The following is a 19,565-nucleotide window of genomic DNA, read 5'->3' on the forward strand; positions in this document are numbered from 1 at the left end:
GTTTTACCCGACGTAGCCTGAGGCCTAAATTTTCCTGCGCGTGCGCACGCTAGCGCGGGAACGTGGTCACGTGACCTGATGTTAAGGAAAAGTCGAAGTTTGACGGAAATTTGTATGATTGTTAATAGGGTTTGAAAAGTGGGGAGATCTTTGCTGAGTTTGCGAGAAATTAGAATTTGAAAAGTGGTAGTGTGTTCTGTTATGTCTGGCATTGCTTTGGGCCGATTGACTGAGGAGAGGAAAGCTTGGCGCAAAGATCATCCGTTCGTAAGTTTCGTCACTTGATTGTATTTTCACTTCCCCTAGCCCTCAAATCGCCTTTCAATGAAATCTGTTGTACCCATCGCAGGGATTTGTGGCAAAACCTGTAAAAAATGCCGATGGTACGTTGAACCTGATGAACTGGGAATGTGGTAAGTGTTGATCTCTTTGTTGAAAAATTCAAGGCGTTTCATTTGCGAGGTTTGCCTGACTATGTAACGTGTTAATTCAAGTCTTCTGATTGTTAATCGCTGTAAAGTAGTTCTTTATCAACGGTCCTCAAAACGCATTATCTTTATTATTATTCTTACTTACAGCCATCCCTGGAAAGAAAGCGGTACGTATAATACAATATTTTGCAGTACATAATGCTATCAGTGATAAGACGAAGTGTTCTGTTTTTTCGGACCTTTGATTATGGATGGAGGTTTGTTTCATAATGACAATTACATGTAAGTGGTTATAAAATCAAAGAAATTATCTTAAAACCAATTAAGTCCAATTGCTTCTACTTGAATTGGTTGTCATTTTTAGCATCCTAGATTTTGTTTACGGAAATCATTTTGGCTTAAATTAATATTCATGTTAGGATTGCGGAAACGCAACTCAGTTTTGAAACATTTTCATGATGTTTTATTGGATATTTTTGCAGACACCGTGGGAAGGAGGATCCTTTAAACTGAGGATGATTTTTAAGGATGATTATCCCTCATCTCCACCAAAATGTGAGGACTTGATTTTTGTTAAGTTATTTAGTGTCAAATTATTGCACGTTTTAAAATGCTACTACGACCAAAAAAACAATTCTTATTTGTAATTGGGTTTCAAAACCATGTTAACTAAACACTAAATGACCCGAGTTTTAAGTTCTGATTTTGCAAAAGACAGCTGTTTATTTTAACTGGAATTTTCTTATTTAGTGGTCCGCCATTACAAAGTTTATAATCTTGAGAGAGCTGGATTGAGGAGAAAATAACGTCAAAGACTCACTAGTTTTCCCTAGATCCAACCCTCTCAGGTGCAATCTGTCAGATTTGAACATGAGTAATGGAGGACCACGAAATCCAAAACTTACACTCAAAATAAACAGCCTTTGGATGAAACTCAAAGCTCAAAATTTTGCAAGTGAGGTGTTAAGTGAACACGCTGTCAAAATCTGAAGAAAAAAAAGGAAATCATTTTTTGATCATATTAGCACTTTAATGAAAATATTAAGCATACCCAGTAATTTAGTGCTTTTCCCCTTTATGCATCTGCCTAATTAAGCAGACAAGGAAAGAACTTACTGGGGACTTTGATATTTGAAAAAAATATGTCAAAGTCACCTGTTTGATAAATTTGCCTTTGTTCATACCACTTTTAGTAATATGTACGTGTAATTGCATGCACCCAAGGGTAAGTAAGGATTAATTTCATGTGTTATGATGAGGGAAATTTGGAAAACTTTGAAAATACAAATGAAATTAATCCTTAATTTTACATTGTGATTACAAGTTTATCACATAAAGTGTAACGTTATTGTGGGAAGCCTGTTCAATGCCTCATGAAATGAAAATCAACTTACTTAAACTGACCAACTGGTTCAATGAGAACTTTAATCTTAAAGTTATAGCAAACATGCTTTCATTTGGTTAAAGTTCACTTCAATATATTGTTCTTCTCAACATAATATTCGGCGGGGTAGACTATATGGAAGCCTTGGCTGGCCTGGAGTCTCTTAGTGTCAGGAGAGTAGGGGCTTGTGAGCATTTTATGGATGGTGCACGCCAGATGCCCCCACCCCCCCCCCCCCCCTAAGAACATTCCTTCCCCTGCCACCACAGAGTTTCATTACAGTCGAAGGGTCCAACTTCCACAATGTCAACAAGGACATACCAGAAGAATTAAAGACTTTGTAACCTATAAATTTCAGTAAATGTATGTTAATGTTTATTTGTATTTTCTCCCTGACCTTCCTCATCAATTCAGTTGAACTACAAGTGGGTGAAATAAACAGACCATCTATCTATCTGTCTGTCTGTCTATCTATCTATCTATCTATCTATAAATAACACTCAAAATGTATTTGATATGTGGACAAAGAGCAGTTTAAGCAGAGTTGGAATCTGGGAGAAAGATTCTTTTGAATCCTTGCTTACTCTGGCCAAGCAACTGCTGTTAACCAATCAGGATAAAGTTATGCCCTGAAAGTGTCTTCTGATTAAGAAAAAAAAATGCCCTTTGTCTCAGCCAATAAGCATTCAGTCATTTTGGCCTATATGCAATAAAGCTGTTTACCATAGAGAGATTTTCATGAAAGATGCATGTAAAAGCCTGTTTTGAAACTGATTGGATATAGGAATACATAGTTGGATTAAGCTATTTTTATTGCAACTTTTTTTGTTTTTTCTGGATGATCTGCAATTAAGGTTCATCCAAAAAACAAATTTCATCAAGGTAAAGAGAATACTGCATTCTAGTTATTAACTCAGAATACGGACATCATAAGGTGCTCAAATAAACAAAACTATGATCAATTACACTGGAAAAAATGTTCAAAGTCAAGGCAAAAATTTCATGCAAGTCAATACCGTCGCTTGCAACTACCTGTCCACACGCTTGACAAAAACATGTTCTGCCGGCCAGTCAAAATTCACAGTTTTGACAATCAAACTTCAAAGGTTATCCGCCCACTTTGCAACGTTTTTGCACCACTCCGCAAACACTTCACCGGAGGCAAAGTCAGCAATGCATTTGGGCATTTTGTCTTTTGCAGTTTTGAACACCTTGCTTGAAATTCCTACCTAGTTTATTTATTGTAAACGCCATGTCTTGCCAAACGGCAAATAAATCAGCTACGATCATTTGTGTAACTGGTGCCAAAACATTCCCAAGTGGGCAGGTAAACTTTGAAGTTTGAGTGTCAAAACGTTGAATTTTGATTGGCCGGCAGAACTTGTTTTTGTCATGCATGTGGACAGGTAGTTGCAAGTGACAGTATCACCAGCTATTGAAATAAACAGTACGCTAACAATAGTAGTTGATAGTGGTTTGTGCTCTATAAAAATAATGGGCTAGTGTGAAGTATAATTATACCAAAGTGGATGTTAGTAAATTAATGATGATTCAGTGGTGGTCAAAGGTGATGAAGGGTTTCATCTATCATGCACCGTTTTCCCAGGGCTTAAGAAACCAAAGTTCTTGCATTCTCTGGGCAAGAAAATTGTCTTTCACTAGAGGAGTAGAATTATTGTGATGCTTGCATTTTGACTGTGGTATGACAAATCTTGTGTTTCTAGGTAAATTTGAACCTCCAATTTTTCACCCAAATGTGTACCCTTCAGGAACAGTTTGTTTGTCTCTTCTGGATGAAGAGAAAGACTGGAGACCTGCTGTAACTATAAAACAGGTATGAATTCTTTGATTAACGCATTGACTCCTTGGAGTGAGACTTCAAAGTACGATTTTACTGTGTCTGACACCCGACAATTTTACTTTTCAATGGGCCGCAGTTCAGGAATCAATGGGATAAGATCTTCTACATCCACTCGGAAACTACGCTGTGTATGATATCCCCATGAAGGCTGGTGTTTTCTCTATCATAGTTACGGGATGATTATTCTCTGATTAAGATACAAAATACTAATAAAGGGTAAAGATCTGACCCGAATACTGTGTCTTTGATAGCTGTCGCTCTAAATAATACTAATAATAATGATAGTAATAAATTTATCAAGAATGCAGTTTCTTATCAATTAATCACGAAAACTGTTCCAGACAAAACCTCGCCAAAGGAAGTAGTGTGGAAAAACAAAAGTGGACCAGCTGATCGTACATGTAGTTGATTAAATGTTATTATTAGCACTGAGCATCATTTTTAATCTGGGTTTTTGATGTATTGCAGATTTTATTGGGAATACAAGACTTACTCAATGATCCAAATATTAAAGACCCTGCTCAGGCAGAAGCTTACACTATATATAGGTAAGTTATTATGCTATGTTCATAAGTCATAGTTCTCCTCGTCCTGCTGTAGCAACAAACAATAATTATTGGAAGATAGCAATAATAATGATTAGTATAATTACAAAGGTGATTAGTACTCGATAATCACCTAAGTGGTTTTTCAAAATGGCCGCAAGCCGTTTAGTCGAAGTGACAGACAAAGAAATTAATTGTTTTAGAGTAAATGCACATTTTTCAAATAATCATTTATGTAATTATAGCAAAGCAATTATTATTCACCTCATGGCTTGGTGAGTATCGGTGAATAAAAACCTGAGAACAGTGTCCTCAAGGAGTAGCAAAAAAATCAGTAAAAATCTATTGCCAGTTTTTTGGCAATTTCATAAAATTGTACGGAAGGAGCCATTATGAGTCGGACAGCCCACACTCAAGTTAAATCCATTTTGGAGTGTTAAGTACTCACAAAGGCATTCAAATAATTTTTCAGGTATGTACGTGAATTAACCATAGAATGACACCAGGCTCTGCGTTATATCATTGATTACATTTATAAAATTGAGCTAAATTTCTCAAACATTGGGGATGTGCAGCAATTTTTAAAGTGCCTTGAATGGCGTTATTTGTCAGTGTCATACCATGGAAACGAGCATGGTGACCCACCTTTTTATTACATTTTGATCATGTCCTTAACATGTTACAACAGTGTGCAAAGTTTCATCGGAAATCAATGACAATTTCTATTTCTAGGGAATCACCTTAAAATACATGTTTGCCCCAAGAGCTCATTAAAGAGCTCATCTTGGGGGTTTACACTAAACATACAACATTCATAACACATGATGAGTAAATTACACTATTGGGATAAAAAACATAGGTGTTTAGCATACTAGACTCTCTCCTTTATGTTGCAATGAATGGCCGTGATTGGTTTTGTTTCTTCTTTTGTTCAGCACAAATAGGGCAGAATATGAAAAGAGAGTCAAAAGTCAAGCATTGAAGTTTGCTCCCACGGGGTGAATGTTTTTAGTTATGGACCAAAATTCAAGCCAAAGGACTATTTTATTCTGGATTCCTCATGAGACAACTGAAACAGGAAAAAGAAAAACAGACAGCAAAGAATTTGCCCCTCTTGGTTGTTTAGCTTTTGTAATGAAAGCTTGAAGCATTTGCAGATAATGCATTGATGTACCTTTGTGAAGGGTTTGGATAATGTGCTCATTTTGTGATGGATTCAACTTTTGCATCAAAACTAACAACACTGTTAGAAAACTGTTGTAATAATTGGCCCTGTTTGTGGGCAGGGAGGCCTGAGAATGGATGGTGCGCACTCCCAATTTCTACTAAAAGGGTGCTGTGGGAAATACATGTACTGTATGTTGAAATTCACCATTTGACCACAAAATCCATCAGCCTGTCCAATTAACAATGGTTGATGCTGATACGTTTTGTACATTATATAGTATAAGCTGTATCATTAATAACTTGGAAGCTCCTCAAATCTCTTTTAACTCATTGACTGCTAAATTGTCTGGTGTTGGACAGAATAAAATCTATCATGGCAGTCCTAGGAGTCCATGGGTTAGAGTATTCTCAACGTTTGCATTCTGATCTCACTTCATTTGCTTTTAAACACGAACATACTCTATGAAAGGCGTGGTGCCTTGGACACATGCACATGTTTTTTTCAATCAACTGTGGTTGCATACAGAGGTCTGTGATAGTTTGTGCAATAAAAAGGCCGCTGATGGCATTGTGTCCGTAATATGTTATGAGATGTTATCCCCCAACCCTTTTTCCCACGTTGGACGTATCTCTTAACTCCCAGCCAAATAAGAAATGTTGGACAATCCAACCTGTTTGGTGAACCAACATTTTATCATTTGGTCACTGCATTTGATGGCCATTCAACATGTTGGAACATGTTTGATACAGCATCAAACATTCGATCCAACGTTGACCAACATTTCTTTTGTTCTCATGTTGGATGGATGGTTGATATCATTTGGCCACCCTCCTAATTTTCAATAGGTTGGATCATCCAACATTTATCGTTTGGCCTGGCCCTTAGGGTTTTTGTTTCTTGGATGAATTCAAACAAAAGCAGAGCATGAGGCGACCCCTTTTATAGTGTGTCTTCGTGTTTAAGGAGGCTCAAACCAGTTTCCACAAACTGTACCGTTTGGAAGGATTGAATCTCAGTGCTGGAAATAACAGCCGGTCATCGGACATTGTCCGACCAAATTTTGAAAATATCCGGCCAATTTCACATTATGATCGGACACAATGACCGAACATCTCACCAGCACATCTTGAGTTATCTTCTTCAAGGTGTTGTCAGTCAATAAATTATGTCCGGTCCAGTTTGTCAAATGTCCGACCAAAATGAAGATTTAAAAGGACATATGTCCTGTGAATAAAGAAAAATTATTTCCAGCACTGGAATCCACCCACCTGTTTCTGGTATTGGCAAAGTTATGAGGTAAAGAAGAAGCTCAATGTTTTTAATCAGATGAACACACCAGTAATGCTCAACAAGATACCTTCATTGATGTGACGTGATAGGTCATGAGACATGTAAAAATGCCCTATTATTTGTCTTTAAACATTTAGATCTCAAAAATGAACTAAGTGACCCCAATTTTTATTTCTGGAAAGTGATCAACAGGTTCAAATCAAACTCTCTGCGAAGTTAAAAAAAATTATCTGAAGCAGATTCATAGCCACCTAAAGGATTGAACATTTTTTAGATGGCTCTGAACCTGCTCCAGAGAATTTTTAAACTTTGCGGAGAGTTTAATCTAAGCCCGCTAATTACTTTACAGAAATATAAATTGGGGGTCACTGAGTTTGTTGTTAAGATATTTATAAGCGTTTAAAGACAAAATATGGGGCGTTTTTTAGATGGCTCTTTTGTTGCCACGGTGACCTATTACGTTACATCAAGGAGTGCATCTTGTTAAGAAATTATTGCCATTTCATTTTGTGCCATAACATTGCAGTTTTGTTTTACAGTGTTGCAGAGTTCATCCTTCTAAAAGACATTACCCCCAAATTGTTGAAAATGATGTGAGCCTCCTTAAATCGAAAGAGGGCAAATCTAAGGTTCTTACCATGAACTTGCAAGTACAAAAGTTTTTGTTCAGAAAGTCACCATTTCATTTGGATATTATGGGACATTGATCTTGTCAGTGCACATTTGCTGGTCTTCTTAAGTTAACCTGTAAGCTGATAATAATATAAAGATATTTTACTGCCAAATGTATATCCTTGTTTTTTTCCAGCAATCCCCTCAGTTTTCTATTGGTAGGAACACTACTAGGGTTTGTATGAGTGCAGCCTCTAGGATTCTGCAAGTGACTTTTCTTTGTGCAATAGTGCAATAATAGCTTAGCATTAAATATTACAAATTGGTGATCTCATATTTCCTGTTTCACGTTTCACTTATTTAAAACAAATTCAAAAGATTGTTACCTGCTCTGTTAATGAAATACCCTCGCAGTGCTTTTCCTTCAGGCGATTGGACGTTTTGGGTAGTGGTGACCAAATTACATGCAATAATGAGGGCTTCAGAGGTAATAGACCCTCTTACAGCTGTAGCTAGGTTACCTGGCCCAAGAATGGAAGCGAGGCTACCGGTGACCCTGCTTTGATACACACCTTTGCGCTTTTCTAATGTTAATGTAGACTAATTAGAATTAAAACAACACAACTTACATGATAGAGCGGTTTTCAAATGAGTGTCGTAAAACCAAAACCAAAGTAATTACTTTGGCCAATCAAAAAGGACGGAGACAATCCAGTAAACCAATCAAAACCCGAAGTAATTACACGTAGCCGACGCAAAGCGCGGGAAAACGTGCACGCGTGAGCCACGATTGGTTTGGCTTTCACTTCTGATTGGTTGAAAAAGTGGCCAGAGAACTTTGAACCAATCACAGAGTGAGGTAGATGCAAAACCAAAGTAATTCGCTAATTACTTTCGACACTCAATTGAAAACTGCTCTAAAAGCACTGAGGTAGGTATCAATACAAGGTCGCTGGCAGCCTTAGCTTGCAGCCATTCATAGACCAGGTCACTGAGCAAACAATTGCAAAAAGGCATATTCCAAGTTAGCCAACTATAAATTCTATCAATTTTTGCATTTTGCGAAAAAGATTTGACACAAAAATTTTACCGATAGTTAGGGTGCGTTCGATTGACCGTATTCCAGAATGGGAATACATGAAATAGAAGTTAGAAATCCTTCACTTTTACGGAGATTCATATTACAATTGTCAAACACCTGCTAAAATGCCATTTTAAACATATCTTTATTATCCTTGTTTCTTCAAAACGCCAGGCATGCCGTTTTAAATCATTACTTCGTGTATTCTTATTCCGGAGCAGAGGCAATCGAACGCACTCTTAGTTGGTAGAAAATGGTCACAATTTTGCAAAATGACTATCAAACTGAAAGTTAAAAAAAACGGTATCTTGAGTATCTTTGTTGCTGGGAACCCACTCAGTGTTGTCGGTTTTTACGGTAACTATTGTTTAGGGAAATAACTGGATACGATAGATATTTAAGTTGAAAGGCATGGCACACTTATTAGGACATTTCAACTTAAAGTCACTATAGTTATCGGTAAGCTCCTTTAAGTTCATTTTTCGGTCGTTTTCAAACTTGATTGTGTAGAGCTAACTTTGCCTGTATTCTTCAGGAATTATAAGCTATGATTGTTCTGTTGTTTTAGTCGGGAGAAAATAGCGCTTCATGTCGCAGAAATAAAGCATTGTAAATAATCTGTACCAAAGATTCTTGTCATGATTTTGTAAAAAAAGATCGCTGTCTTGGTGAGCTTGGTTTTCTTTGGAACTGACTTCAAAGACACTGCCGTCTGATATTTTGACAACCTGGGAAACGTTACGACAATTCTAATTGTAATTTTTGGCTCCTATGGTTCGAAAAATGAGAGACAGCACTTCTGCAGAACTGTTTCCTACAAGAACTTCACCTTACAAATAACTCATAACAGAAATTAATGAACAATCTGGCAGTCCTATTTTTATGGGATGGAAGCGGATTCTTTTAAAAAAAATTCACAGGCTTTTACGGCTTATAGCATCATGTGTTATCTCATCAACGACCAAAAACATCACGGCTCTACTCTGTTTGTCCAGAATTCTCGGTTTTCACATGACGTCACGGCCGCCATGTTGGAGCCCCTAAACAAAGAAACGGCGGCCATGTTGGAGCCCCCGTCCAAATCCTCCGGGAATTTAACTCTATTATTATGCAAAAGTTTTCTTTTGTTTTCGTTGAAAAACATGGCTGTTGATCACGTGAGTGAAAACCAACAATACCTGTACGATTCACTGACTTCAATGTAGTCAGATCAATGAATCTCCTTTGACCATGACTTTCGCCAGCCACGGCTCCTGCTTTCGCTCGAGTCGTCAGCAAGGATCCTCAGCGGACTACATTCAACCGTGTGATTGTACTCATCTAGTGAAGAATTTGAGCCCTTCTATTGTGGTTTCGATGTTTCCAATTCATGGTTATTTTTCTTTCTTCCCCCTGGATGTCTTTGTCTTTGGAATCCGGTTGTTACGCCCACTCCGGTATGACTATTCCAAGGGTGACGGGTGGGGATTGAAGGGTAAAATAGCTGAAACAACCCAACCTTAGGCCTAAACAATATGCTTTAGATAATGTTCAAGCCTAAGGTTAGCATTATTGTAAAGGTTTGGGTTGTTTCAGATTTTTTTTTTTTCACCCCGAAATAGTCATGCCGCACCCACACGGTGATTCATACACTTGAGTCCTTTCGCCCCTACTATTTTGGTGCAGATACGCAAACCATCGCCAAACCGTTTGGGAAATTCAAAGCATTTGAATCGATCGTGAATTTCCTTGGGGTGCTATAAACGAAATTGGGTTCCGCATTGAACGAAGAGAGTTGGCTCTTAAGAGTCTTGTGAATGAAATTCTCAAAACTTATGCCATATCAACCTCGAGCTTGTTTTCATTTACCGTAGCAGTTACATTTAAGTCTGCTTGTATTCATTTAGGTTAGAACATGTTTTGGCAAATCGGGAAGAGGCAAGGATTCTCGCTCTTTCTGCTTGCCCTCTTCTCCTTCACTTCAGGCTCTTTTTACTTCGGTGCAGGTTTTCGCGCGGCCATTACGTTCAAACGATCTCTTGAAAGTCAACCCCGGTGGAAAGGGTCTAAAATTCACCAAACCGCCTGCTGAAGCAGGCTAGCCCCATCTTCTTTTCCTTTCGACTGTTCCCTTTTAGGGGTTGCAACGGTGAATCATCTGCCTCCATCCAACCCTATCCTCTGCATCCTCTTCCCTCACACCAACCAACCTACCTTTATGTCCCCTTTCACTACATCCATAGATATCCTCTTTGGTCTTCCTCTTGGTCTCCTGCCTGGCAGTTCCAACCTTAGCATCCTTCTTCCGATATATTCACTATCCCTCTCTGTACATGATAAAACCATGTCAGTCTGGTCTCTCTGACTTGATCATCAAAACATCTAACATGCACTGACCCTCTGATGCACTCATTCCCGACCCTAAAGACACAATGCAGCTCCTTTTCTGTGATCTTCTCTGTACTTCTCTATCAACATCCATAAAGCAAATGCTGCACCTGTAGTGCTCTTTCTTGGAATGAAACCATAATGCTGCTCACAAATGCTCATGCACTTCTGTCCTTAGACTAGCTTCCACTACTCTTTCCCATAACTTCACTGTATGGCTCGTCAACTTTATTCCTCTGTAGTTGCCACAACTCTGCACGTCTCCCTTGTTCTTAATAATCCGCACCAGCACACTTCTCCTTCATTCCTCAGGCTTCCTCTCACTTTCTAAGATCGTGTTGAATGACCTAGTCAAAAACTATATTACCACCTCTACAAGAAACTGCCATACCTCCACAGGTATATATATCATCAGGATCAACCGCTTTTCACTCTTCATCCTCTTCAACGCCGTCCTCACTTCAGCATTAGGGACCTTAAGATCTACGGCGGCGACGTCGACGAAAACGTCACCTCAAAATAGAACTTCGCTCTAGTAAAAGTCTTTCGCGATTATTCCACCTGGTTCACTTCGTACAATGTGGGCGAAGTATCCGAAGAATAAATTGGTACGAGCGGTTTCAGACTGAAAATAGAGAATGAAAGATTCTCTGTTGCATGCTCACGTTGTCGCCAAAACCTAAAATTTAGTGATTTCACGTCGTCGTCATGCAGGGAACCGCAAAAATATGAGCTAAAATCCGTGCTGCACGTGCAGCACGATTATTTATGCTCTTTTAACCAATGATATCATTGTTTTGTGGCGTTTTCGTCGACGTCGTCGTCGTAGATCTTAAGCTCCCTATTAGGGAGCTTACGAAACGACAACGACGACGTCGACGGCAACGACGACGCTACAAAACGATAGGTTTAGTGAGCAAAAACAAAAACAAACTCTGCACGTGCGTTTTACAGTTTGGTACATTTCTTTGCTCTCATCTCCTAAATGGCGACGTGAAATGACCAAATTCAAGGTTCTGTGAAGGACGTTAGCACATGACGATGAATTTTCAGTTCTCTCTCTACGCTTCCAACCCACTCATACCGGTTTAATTCCTCAACAGTTACTACACATTTTTAACGCGAAACGACATGAAATAGTTTCGTAGTGATATGAATAACGCGAACTCGTATTTTTAAATGAAGTCATCATAGCCGTCGTCGTCCTCGTTTCGTAAGCTCCCTATTACTAATCTTTGCTACTTCCTGGTCCACAACAGTCACCTCTTCTACTCTTCGTTCTCTTTCATTTTCCTCATTCAAGTCTTAAAAGTATTCTTTCCATCCTCCCATCACACTCCTGGCACCTGCCAATACATTTCCATCTCTATCCCTTATCACCCTAACCAGCTGCACGTCATTCCCATCATCTCTATCTCTCTGCCTCGTCAGTTTGTATAGGTCAGTCTACCACGGTTTCGACCGTTGATAACGAACTGAGCCTTACGGGGGTGGCAGACCGTAGTTTAGTCAACCGCAAATTTCTTGAGAATTTTTTCATATAATTATCTTATTAAGCTTTTTATCGGGATCCCCATTCAAATCCTTATATTTTTGTCGGCCATGCTCACACTGAGCAAAAGCTTAAGAAGATAATTATATGAAAAAAATCTCAAGAAATTTTCCGTTGCAAAACTACGGTCTGCCACCCCCGTAAGACTCAGTTCGTTATCAACGGTCGAAGCCGTGGCCATAATTGTTGTGTGGAAGCGTACGTTTAGAAAGCCGTTTTCCTGCAATATAGGCCTTATCACGGTTTTCGACGCCATCTTGACGGGTAGGCAAAGCGGTCAGAAATTACAGTGTTTGTATGGGAATCCGATAGCAAATAACTTCTTCCGAAATTGAATTTTTCACAATTTCTGAATCGCAACGTTAAAATACTAGGTAGAAGATTGTATTCAGCAAGTTTGAAGGACGTAGCTTTCCTATAGGTCGCTGAGCTAATTTTTTTTAATTTTCCATACATTTGTCTTTAAATTTTTTTCCCGCGAACCGCGTCTAGACGTTTGTCTACCCAGCCAAATTTACAGACAAATGTGTGGAAAATTCAAAAAATCAACTGAGCGTCTTCTAGCCAAGCTACATCCTTCAAACTTGGTGAATACAATCTTCTACCTAGTATTTTAACGTTGCGATTTAGAAATTGTGAAAAATTCAATCTTGGAAGAAGTTATTTGCAATCGGATTCCCATACAAACACTGTAATTTCTGACCGCTTTGCCTACCCGTCAAGATGGCGTCGAAAACCGTGATAAGGCCTATTACCGCCGCTCGCAGGACTTGTATTGCGTTGATAGTGGGTTGGAATGAAAGTTCAATCTTTGCCAATTGATTGTGATGTGGAATTGTGACCGTGGGAACATTTCATCTATGAATATTTGACTCATATTGGTGGCACCTGATAATTTAGTTTCCAGCCTTGGGATTTTATTATAACCGTTGAGAACCATGAAATTGAGAAATGGCTCAAATCGCGTCGGATCTGGAAAATAACCACACCGGAAGGAAGTTACCCAGGTTGGCAATAAGGTTAGGCTTCTTAATTGAGAATTTTTTCATGTAATTATCTTCTTAAGCTTTTTATCAGGATTCCCATACAAACTCTTATATTTTTGTCGGCCGCGCTCATACTGAGCGTGGGGTGCCTGTGGACCGGGTGACGTCAGAGTGCACAGGTCTTCCACCGTCATGGCTGAAAAGGATAGAAAATAGAACGGATTAGGATTGCATCATCGAGTCGAAACCAGTTCCATTTAAAAGTATCTGCAAATCTTTCCTAAGATAAATATCATAACAACTGTCAATTTGAGTTCATAGCTGTTTCAAGACTATGGAGGAGTGCTTTTCCGAAGATCGAAAAATGGAGGTCGAAGCCCTGCAATCGATCTATGGAGAATTGTTTACAACATTCGAAGGAGGAGATCATGATGAAATATTCCACTATGAAGTGAATCTTATGCAAAGCGATATCAAAATAATTTTCACAATTCCAGGTAACAGTGCTTTTTCCGCTAAAAATACCTCACAAAACGGAAATCAGACATTTTCGTCCTTTTTGAGGTCTGGATGAAAATACCGTACCAAAATCTCTCGATCTTGAATAAACTCTAGTCCACTGGTTACAAGAAGTCCATGAAACTAAGTAGTGACAGGATTATGTTTTGGATGGAGTTTGTGGCGTGGGTGATATCAGTTTACCCGCTTTTGTCTCAACATTTTCAGAGGCATGGCAGCTTGCTTGCTAATGTTTTGGTGAAGCGTCAGTCTGGATCCTTTTTTATAATTCCATTCATTTTCTGATCAGATTCATTGGAGGCACAGTGGGGTAAAGGGCACCAACGTATCAGCATTGAGGAAACGTGCAATGCAAGGATACAGTTGTATGTTTAGCATCTTTGTGTTATTCGTTATTGAATTATGCAGAGTATTGTCTAACAATTTGCCCCCAAAACCTCTTGAGACAATGTCAGCCTCAAAAATGAAAGCAAGCCATTTCAAACTCTAATGCAACCATCTCAAATATCAATGCTTTTACCTAGTAAATCTCTCCAGATAAAAAATCAGTTCGTTGGACATGATCGGACATGATCGTGACTGCAGGTTGGGGGCAAGTAAGATTGGGCTAAGTGGACACATTAAATTACGACGTCTTTTCATTTCTAAACATTGTTTCTTGTTTAGAAAAATACCCAGAAATTCCTCCTGCTATCAATGTTATGGCACAGAATAACCAACCTGCCTATACAGAACTGGAATCGCTACTGTATAGCAAGGCACATGAAAGCTGTGGACAAGTGATGATATATGATCTGGTGGAAGAAGCTAAGTGTTGGTTTCTAGATAAACTTAACTTTGTCAATCCAGTCTCTTTACCAGGAGAAAAAGAAGCAGTGGAAGTTGCATCCACTGTTTGTAAATTCTTCCTGGATGGAAATTGTAAATTTGGAAAAAAGTGCCGCAATCAGCACATAGAGTTGGCAAGTGCTAGAAGCGGCAATGACGCAGAGTCATTGCACACTAATAAAAATGTTAAGGAAGACAGCACCCCAAAAGGAAAGCAAAAGTTTGTGAAACAAGATAACAATGTCTCTACGAAGAAACCATCCATGAAAACAGCGAGTGATGTCATATCAAGAATCAAATGGGATGCAGAGTTGTCGCCAAAGGATTTCACTGTTGGTTACCTAGATCGCTTTGTTGGAATTATAGAGAAGCATTTTGAAGATTTTTCGTGGGATGACCTTGCTTCAGTTGATCATTTTGTTGACCTGGCTATTCCTCGGCACAGAATACAGTATTTCAAGTACCTTGAGGAAATAGTTTGGGACAAAAGGGAAAGGATTGACAAGGTCTTTGGTTCAACTGGAAGCCAAGAAACTATATTGGATGTAAAACAGAGAATTAATTGTGCATCAAATGAAGAGAATGATGCAGATTGCAGTGATTCAAAGCAAGTGTCAGTTGTAGATGAAATGAACTGCGCAACAAATTATATCCCTGAAGAACTCCAAGAGAGGAGAGTTCCGAATTACTTCATTGCTGTGCAGATTTCCGATGAGGAAGTAATTGACAACATTCGTAAGGTTCGTTTTCAAAAATATTTTTAATATCTTGATGTATATCAGTCAGAACTATGTGTTGTAGTTCTGCTACCTGGCCCCCTCCCCCCCCCCGCCCCTTCCTTACACCATTTACTGGGATGACCTGTTTCCAGTCAATCCATCCACACTTTGCAGCACATTTTGTTAGCTATGATAAAAGACATGATTGCGGCTAGTGTTCACACGAGATCATTGCTTTAATATGTTAGCCATCACTGCATCTCGGACGCTATTAATGACATAAATGATTTACCAAATTGTTTAAAATTCACTACCCCCTGTTTATATGCAGACGATACTCAAATCTTTACCTCTAGTTTTGATATTGGCGCACTTGCCAATAATATAAATTCTGATTTAAAAAATCCAAGCGACTGGCTCACTGTTAATAAGCTCCAATTCCATCCTCTCAAAACTAAGTTAATGGTTGTTGGGTCAACATATAATTTGAACACTAAATCTAGAGATTTACCTAATGCAATCTCCATTGATAATAATTTGGTTTCACGCATAACCTCTAACAAATGTTTGGGAGTTCCACTATGAAAAGCTTACATTTGAAACTCATATTGAGTATATATGTAAAAAGGCATGTGCTGGCATAGGTGCTTTGAGAAGAATTAAGCCTTTTGTCCCCCTCTGCACCCTCGTAACTTTATACAGATCACTCATTCAACCTTATTTTGATTACTGCTCACCCCTGTGGGATACATGTGGTAAGCAACTAAAAGATAAATTACAAAAAATTCAAAATCGTGCGGGAAGGGTTATTACAGGCTCTTCATATGATGTTAGGTCCACAGATGTGTTGAATAACCTGAAATGGAAATCCCTTGAAACCAGGCGCTTCCATACAAAGGCTACCCTTATGTATAAAATCCTCAATGATCTATCTGCCCCCCAACTGAGTAACTCCTTTGTAAAGCTAAATGATACCAGCATAAATTACAATCTTAGGAATATCGAGACTGATCTAGCACTTCCAAGGCCATACACAAATTTTTTGAAGCGCAGCTTTAAGTATAGTGGTGCAATGCTCTGGAATAATCTTCCCTATGAGACCGCAAAATCACTTTCTGATTTCAAACGCAAACTTGCGTCCTCGCCCTTCATGCTTTCTATTGGATCACACTGATTCTATGTAATATACTTCTATTTTAAATATATATATATATATATATATATACTTTATTGTAACGTGTTTACCTACGCCCCACCTGGAAACCAGCTTTTGTTGTGTGTGGCTAGCGTAGTGAAATAAAGTTGTATTGTATTGTATTGTATTGTATTGCTATAAGCTGAGGGATGTAGAGCATCTTTTTTAGCCTGAAAAGAGATATTTTAAAGTCAATAGGCACATGAAGTGAAGTGGATATTGCTTGCTGACCACATCCCAATGGTGCTCTCACTTGTTTCAAATCCTAGCATGTGTGCTCTAAAGTCCACTAAGCTTTCCCTCCATTTGAGGCTGGTAAAATGAGTAGAGCACCAGTTATGTAGTATGGAGACAAGTTGTGTATGCAACAGAATTGGAATGCCCAACCCCCCCCCCCCCCCCCCCCACCTTGCCGTACTAATCTTTAGTAATTATAGAAGCCTTGAAGAAGGAGATATTGGGTTCTGACTGCAGTTGGGGTCTTGTCTACTCTTGTCCTGAGGAATTGAGCCCTTTCATTGTCTGAACCATACCAGTTTAAAATGCATTGAATTCAAGAGTAGTCACTGCCATTTTCTTAGTGGCCTTTAAGGTGGGAATTGCATCGTTAGAAGCTCTCCAGTGTCCGGCTGTCAGGATAATTTGCCAAGGAAGCATGCAAATATTGGTTAAAATAACATTATCCAGTTGTAAACATTTAGTTATGGAAATTATTTTTCATGGCAGATTCAAAATGATATTTATGCAGAGCTGAGTCCAGAAGCAGAGCTTGAACTGATTGCAAGCCAAGGACTTCACATCACCCTTCTTATGTTAAGTCTATGTGATGAAGATCAAGTGACCATGGCTAAGAGCATCCTTAGGTCTGTTCAACCAATGTTGATTTCCATTCTTCCAATCAGCCACAAACTTTGCTTTAGTGGTCTTGGCCAGTTTCACAACAAGATCTTATATGCCCGTATCAAAGATGACACAGGACTTTCCAAACTTCTTGAGATTTTAAAATTTAAGTTTGGTAAAGCTGGAATCAATTTGGAAGCAAACCCGGATAAATTTGTACCCCATGTGACCATCAGCAAAGGAACTTCAAAGGATTTTGCCACCAACCAAAGTGTTACAAGAAATGTGTCAAATTTGGTTAACCGGGCCTGCTATGAAATTGGTGAACAAAGTGTTTATTCCCTAGCTCTGTTCTCAAGATTCCATCCAAAAGATATTGATGGCACTTACCACAAGATTTCAACAGTAGAAAATTCCGTGAAAGCTTTGTCGTCATCCTTGCCCAGAAAACTCCTTCAGCGAGTGGATCATTTGTATGACCAAGGAGAACTTGAGGAAGATAACAGAGATGAACTTGAAGGTTTCTTTCAATCTGGTGATGCTGTTAAACTTGACAAAGGAGTGACAATTTTGAGCGATCTTACAACGATCTCTGATGATAAAATTTTGCTCATATTGAGAGGTGTATCTGGCAGCGGCAAAACTTATCTGGTTGAGAATTCGATGGAGGCCATCGAACAAAAAGGTTATGTTTATTGTAGTGCCAAGCAATTATTTCATAAGCCAGGGTGTTCTGTGACACCAGACATCACTGAGCAGAATATTGCCGAAGCTTACTGTTTCTCCCTCGTGTTAGATGCCTTAGCAAGTGAACAATGCTTTGTGGTCGTGGATGGAGTGCATAACAACTGCTGGGAATATGCTATTTACAAGTTTCTTGGTCCCGCATTCGGTTACAAGTGTCATGTTCTTGAAATAAAAGTTGAAAAGCGGGAGGACATTCAGTCATGCCTGCAGAATAACAAAAGCGGAACACAGCTTGAAGAAATTCTTGAAGCTGTGCAGAACTGGGAAGATGATCCAGAGGCCATTGTAATTGAACCGTGGTTTAATAAACCAGCTTCCACAGCCTCGAATCAGAGGAGAATTGCACTCAAGGAGTTGCTATTGAGACACGCATCTCAATAATTGCATGAGTAAATTGTATGTCATCACCTATGTTATGGTATCAATGGAACATTTTATTCATTTTGATTGGTTAGGAGAAATGCAGTTTCCAGAGTTGCACAATACAGAAAAGATCTAAATCACTACAAAAACAGGTAACACACGAAGCGCTCTGATTGGTCAATGATCAAAAAAGTCTCAAAGTGCCAATCAAATGCGAGCCCCGGATGGCGCGACTTCTGAGTGATTGTGTGATACGCGTGCGTTTCTTCTGATTAGTTACGATAATCTAATATCTAGACTTTTTTCATGTGTATTAGTAGTAAGTAATCATATGATTTTTCTCGTGTAATTTGGAATAAGTAAGCACTCGTAAATTTTTTTTTAAGACTACAAATCGCACTCGCCCTACGGGCTCATACCTTTTGCTCGTCTTTGAAAAAATTTACTTGTGGTTATTTATTCCAAATTGCACTCGAAATCATGCGATTACTATACAAACCGCCAAAAAATTAATGATTGAATAAGTAGTTAAAGCATTTACAACGTCACTTCAAAATAGAACTTTACGCTACCTTTAAATATTTGGTGATGATACCATCTCTTTCACGTTGCATAGTACTTGATTAGCACAAAAGGTTTTAAACCAAACACAGGGAACGAGAAGGATTTTCTGTTGTATTCGCACGTTTTCGTCAAAACCTTAAATGTGTCTATTTTCTTAATGTCTGGCAATGTCTGGCACAGTTCGTGCACTGAACTCGACTCCTTTTTCGCGTTAGACCAATAATATCAGGGAGTTTAAAAGCAAGAATATTATTGGTTAGAAGAGTAAAAATAATCGTGCTGCACATGCAGCACGAATTTCCGTGCATTTCGTTGTCGCACTCCACAAAATAAAACCGTGAAATCACCAAATTTTAGGTTTTGACGACAACGTGAGCGTGATAATAATGAACCACTCATTTTCTATTTTTCGTTTAAACCGTTCGTATCCATCCAGTTATAAGATAGTTCGCCCGTATTGTACAACGTGAACAAGACGTCAGCATTGCGTTTACGTGAAACGTGAAACGTGAA

At 38.8% G+C, this 19,565-nt stretch overlaps 2 protein-coding genes across 2 annotated transcripts; both read left to right on the forward strand.

Annotated features, from left to right (window-relative positions):
* Positions 1 to 63: 63 nt before the first annotated feature.
* Positions 64 to 5,968, forward strand: LOC138058927 (SUMO-conjugating enzyme UBC9). Its single transcript, XM_068904386.1, has 7 exons — positions 64 to 267; positions 350 to 413; positions 579 to 598; positions 914 to 986; positions 3,540 to 3,649; positions 4,145 to 4,224; positions 5,157 to 5,968. Exons 1-7 carry the CDS (start codon positions 202 to 204, stop codon positions 5,221 to 5,223), a joined length of 480 nt encoding a protein of 159 aa, XP_068760487.1. The 5' UTR covers positions 64 to 201; the 3' UTR covers positions 5,224 to 5,968.
* A 7,513-nt stretch (positions 5,969 to 13,481) lies between these two features.
* LOC138060279 (uncharacterized) lies at positions 13,482 to 18,572 on the forward strand. The gene is made up of 3 exons (XM_068906022.1): positions 13,482 to 13,774; positions 14,463 to 15,364; positions 17,265 to 18,572. The coding sequence occupies exons 1-3, from the start codon at positions 13,612 to 13,614 to the stop codon at positions 18,504 to 18,506; spliced, it is 2,307 nt and encodes a 768-aa protein (XP_068762123.1). The 5' UTR covers positions 13,482 to 13,611; the 3' UTR covers positions 18,507 to 18,572.
* Positions 18,573 to 19,565: the final 993 nt, after the last annotated feature.

Source organism: Montipora capricornis, chromosome 8 (assembly GCF_036669925.1).
Source record: "Montipora capricornis isolate CH-2021 chromosome 8, ASM3666992v2, whole genome shotgun sequence".
In the NCBI taxonomy this organism is placed as follows: domain Eukaryota; kingdom Metazoa; phylum Cnidaria; class Anthozoa; order Scleractinia; family Acroporidae; genus Montipora; species Montipora capricornis.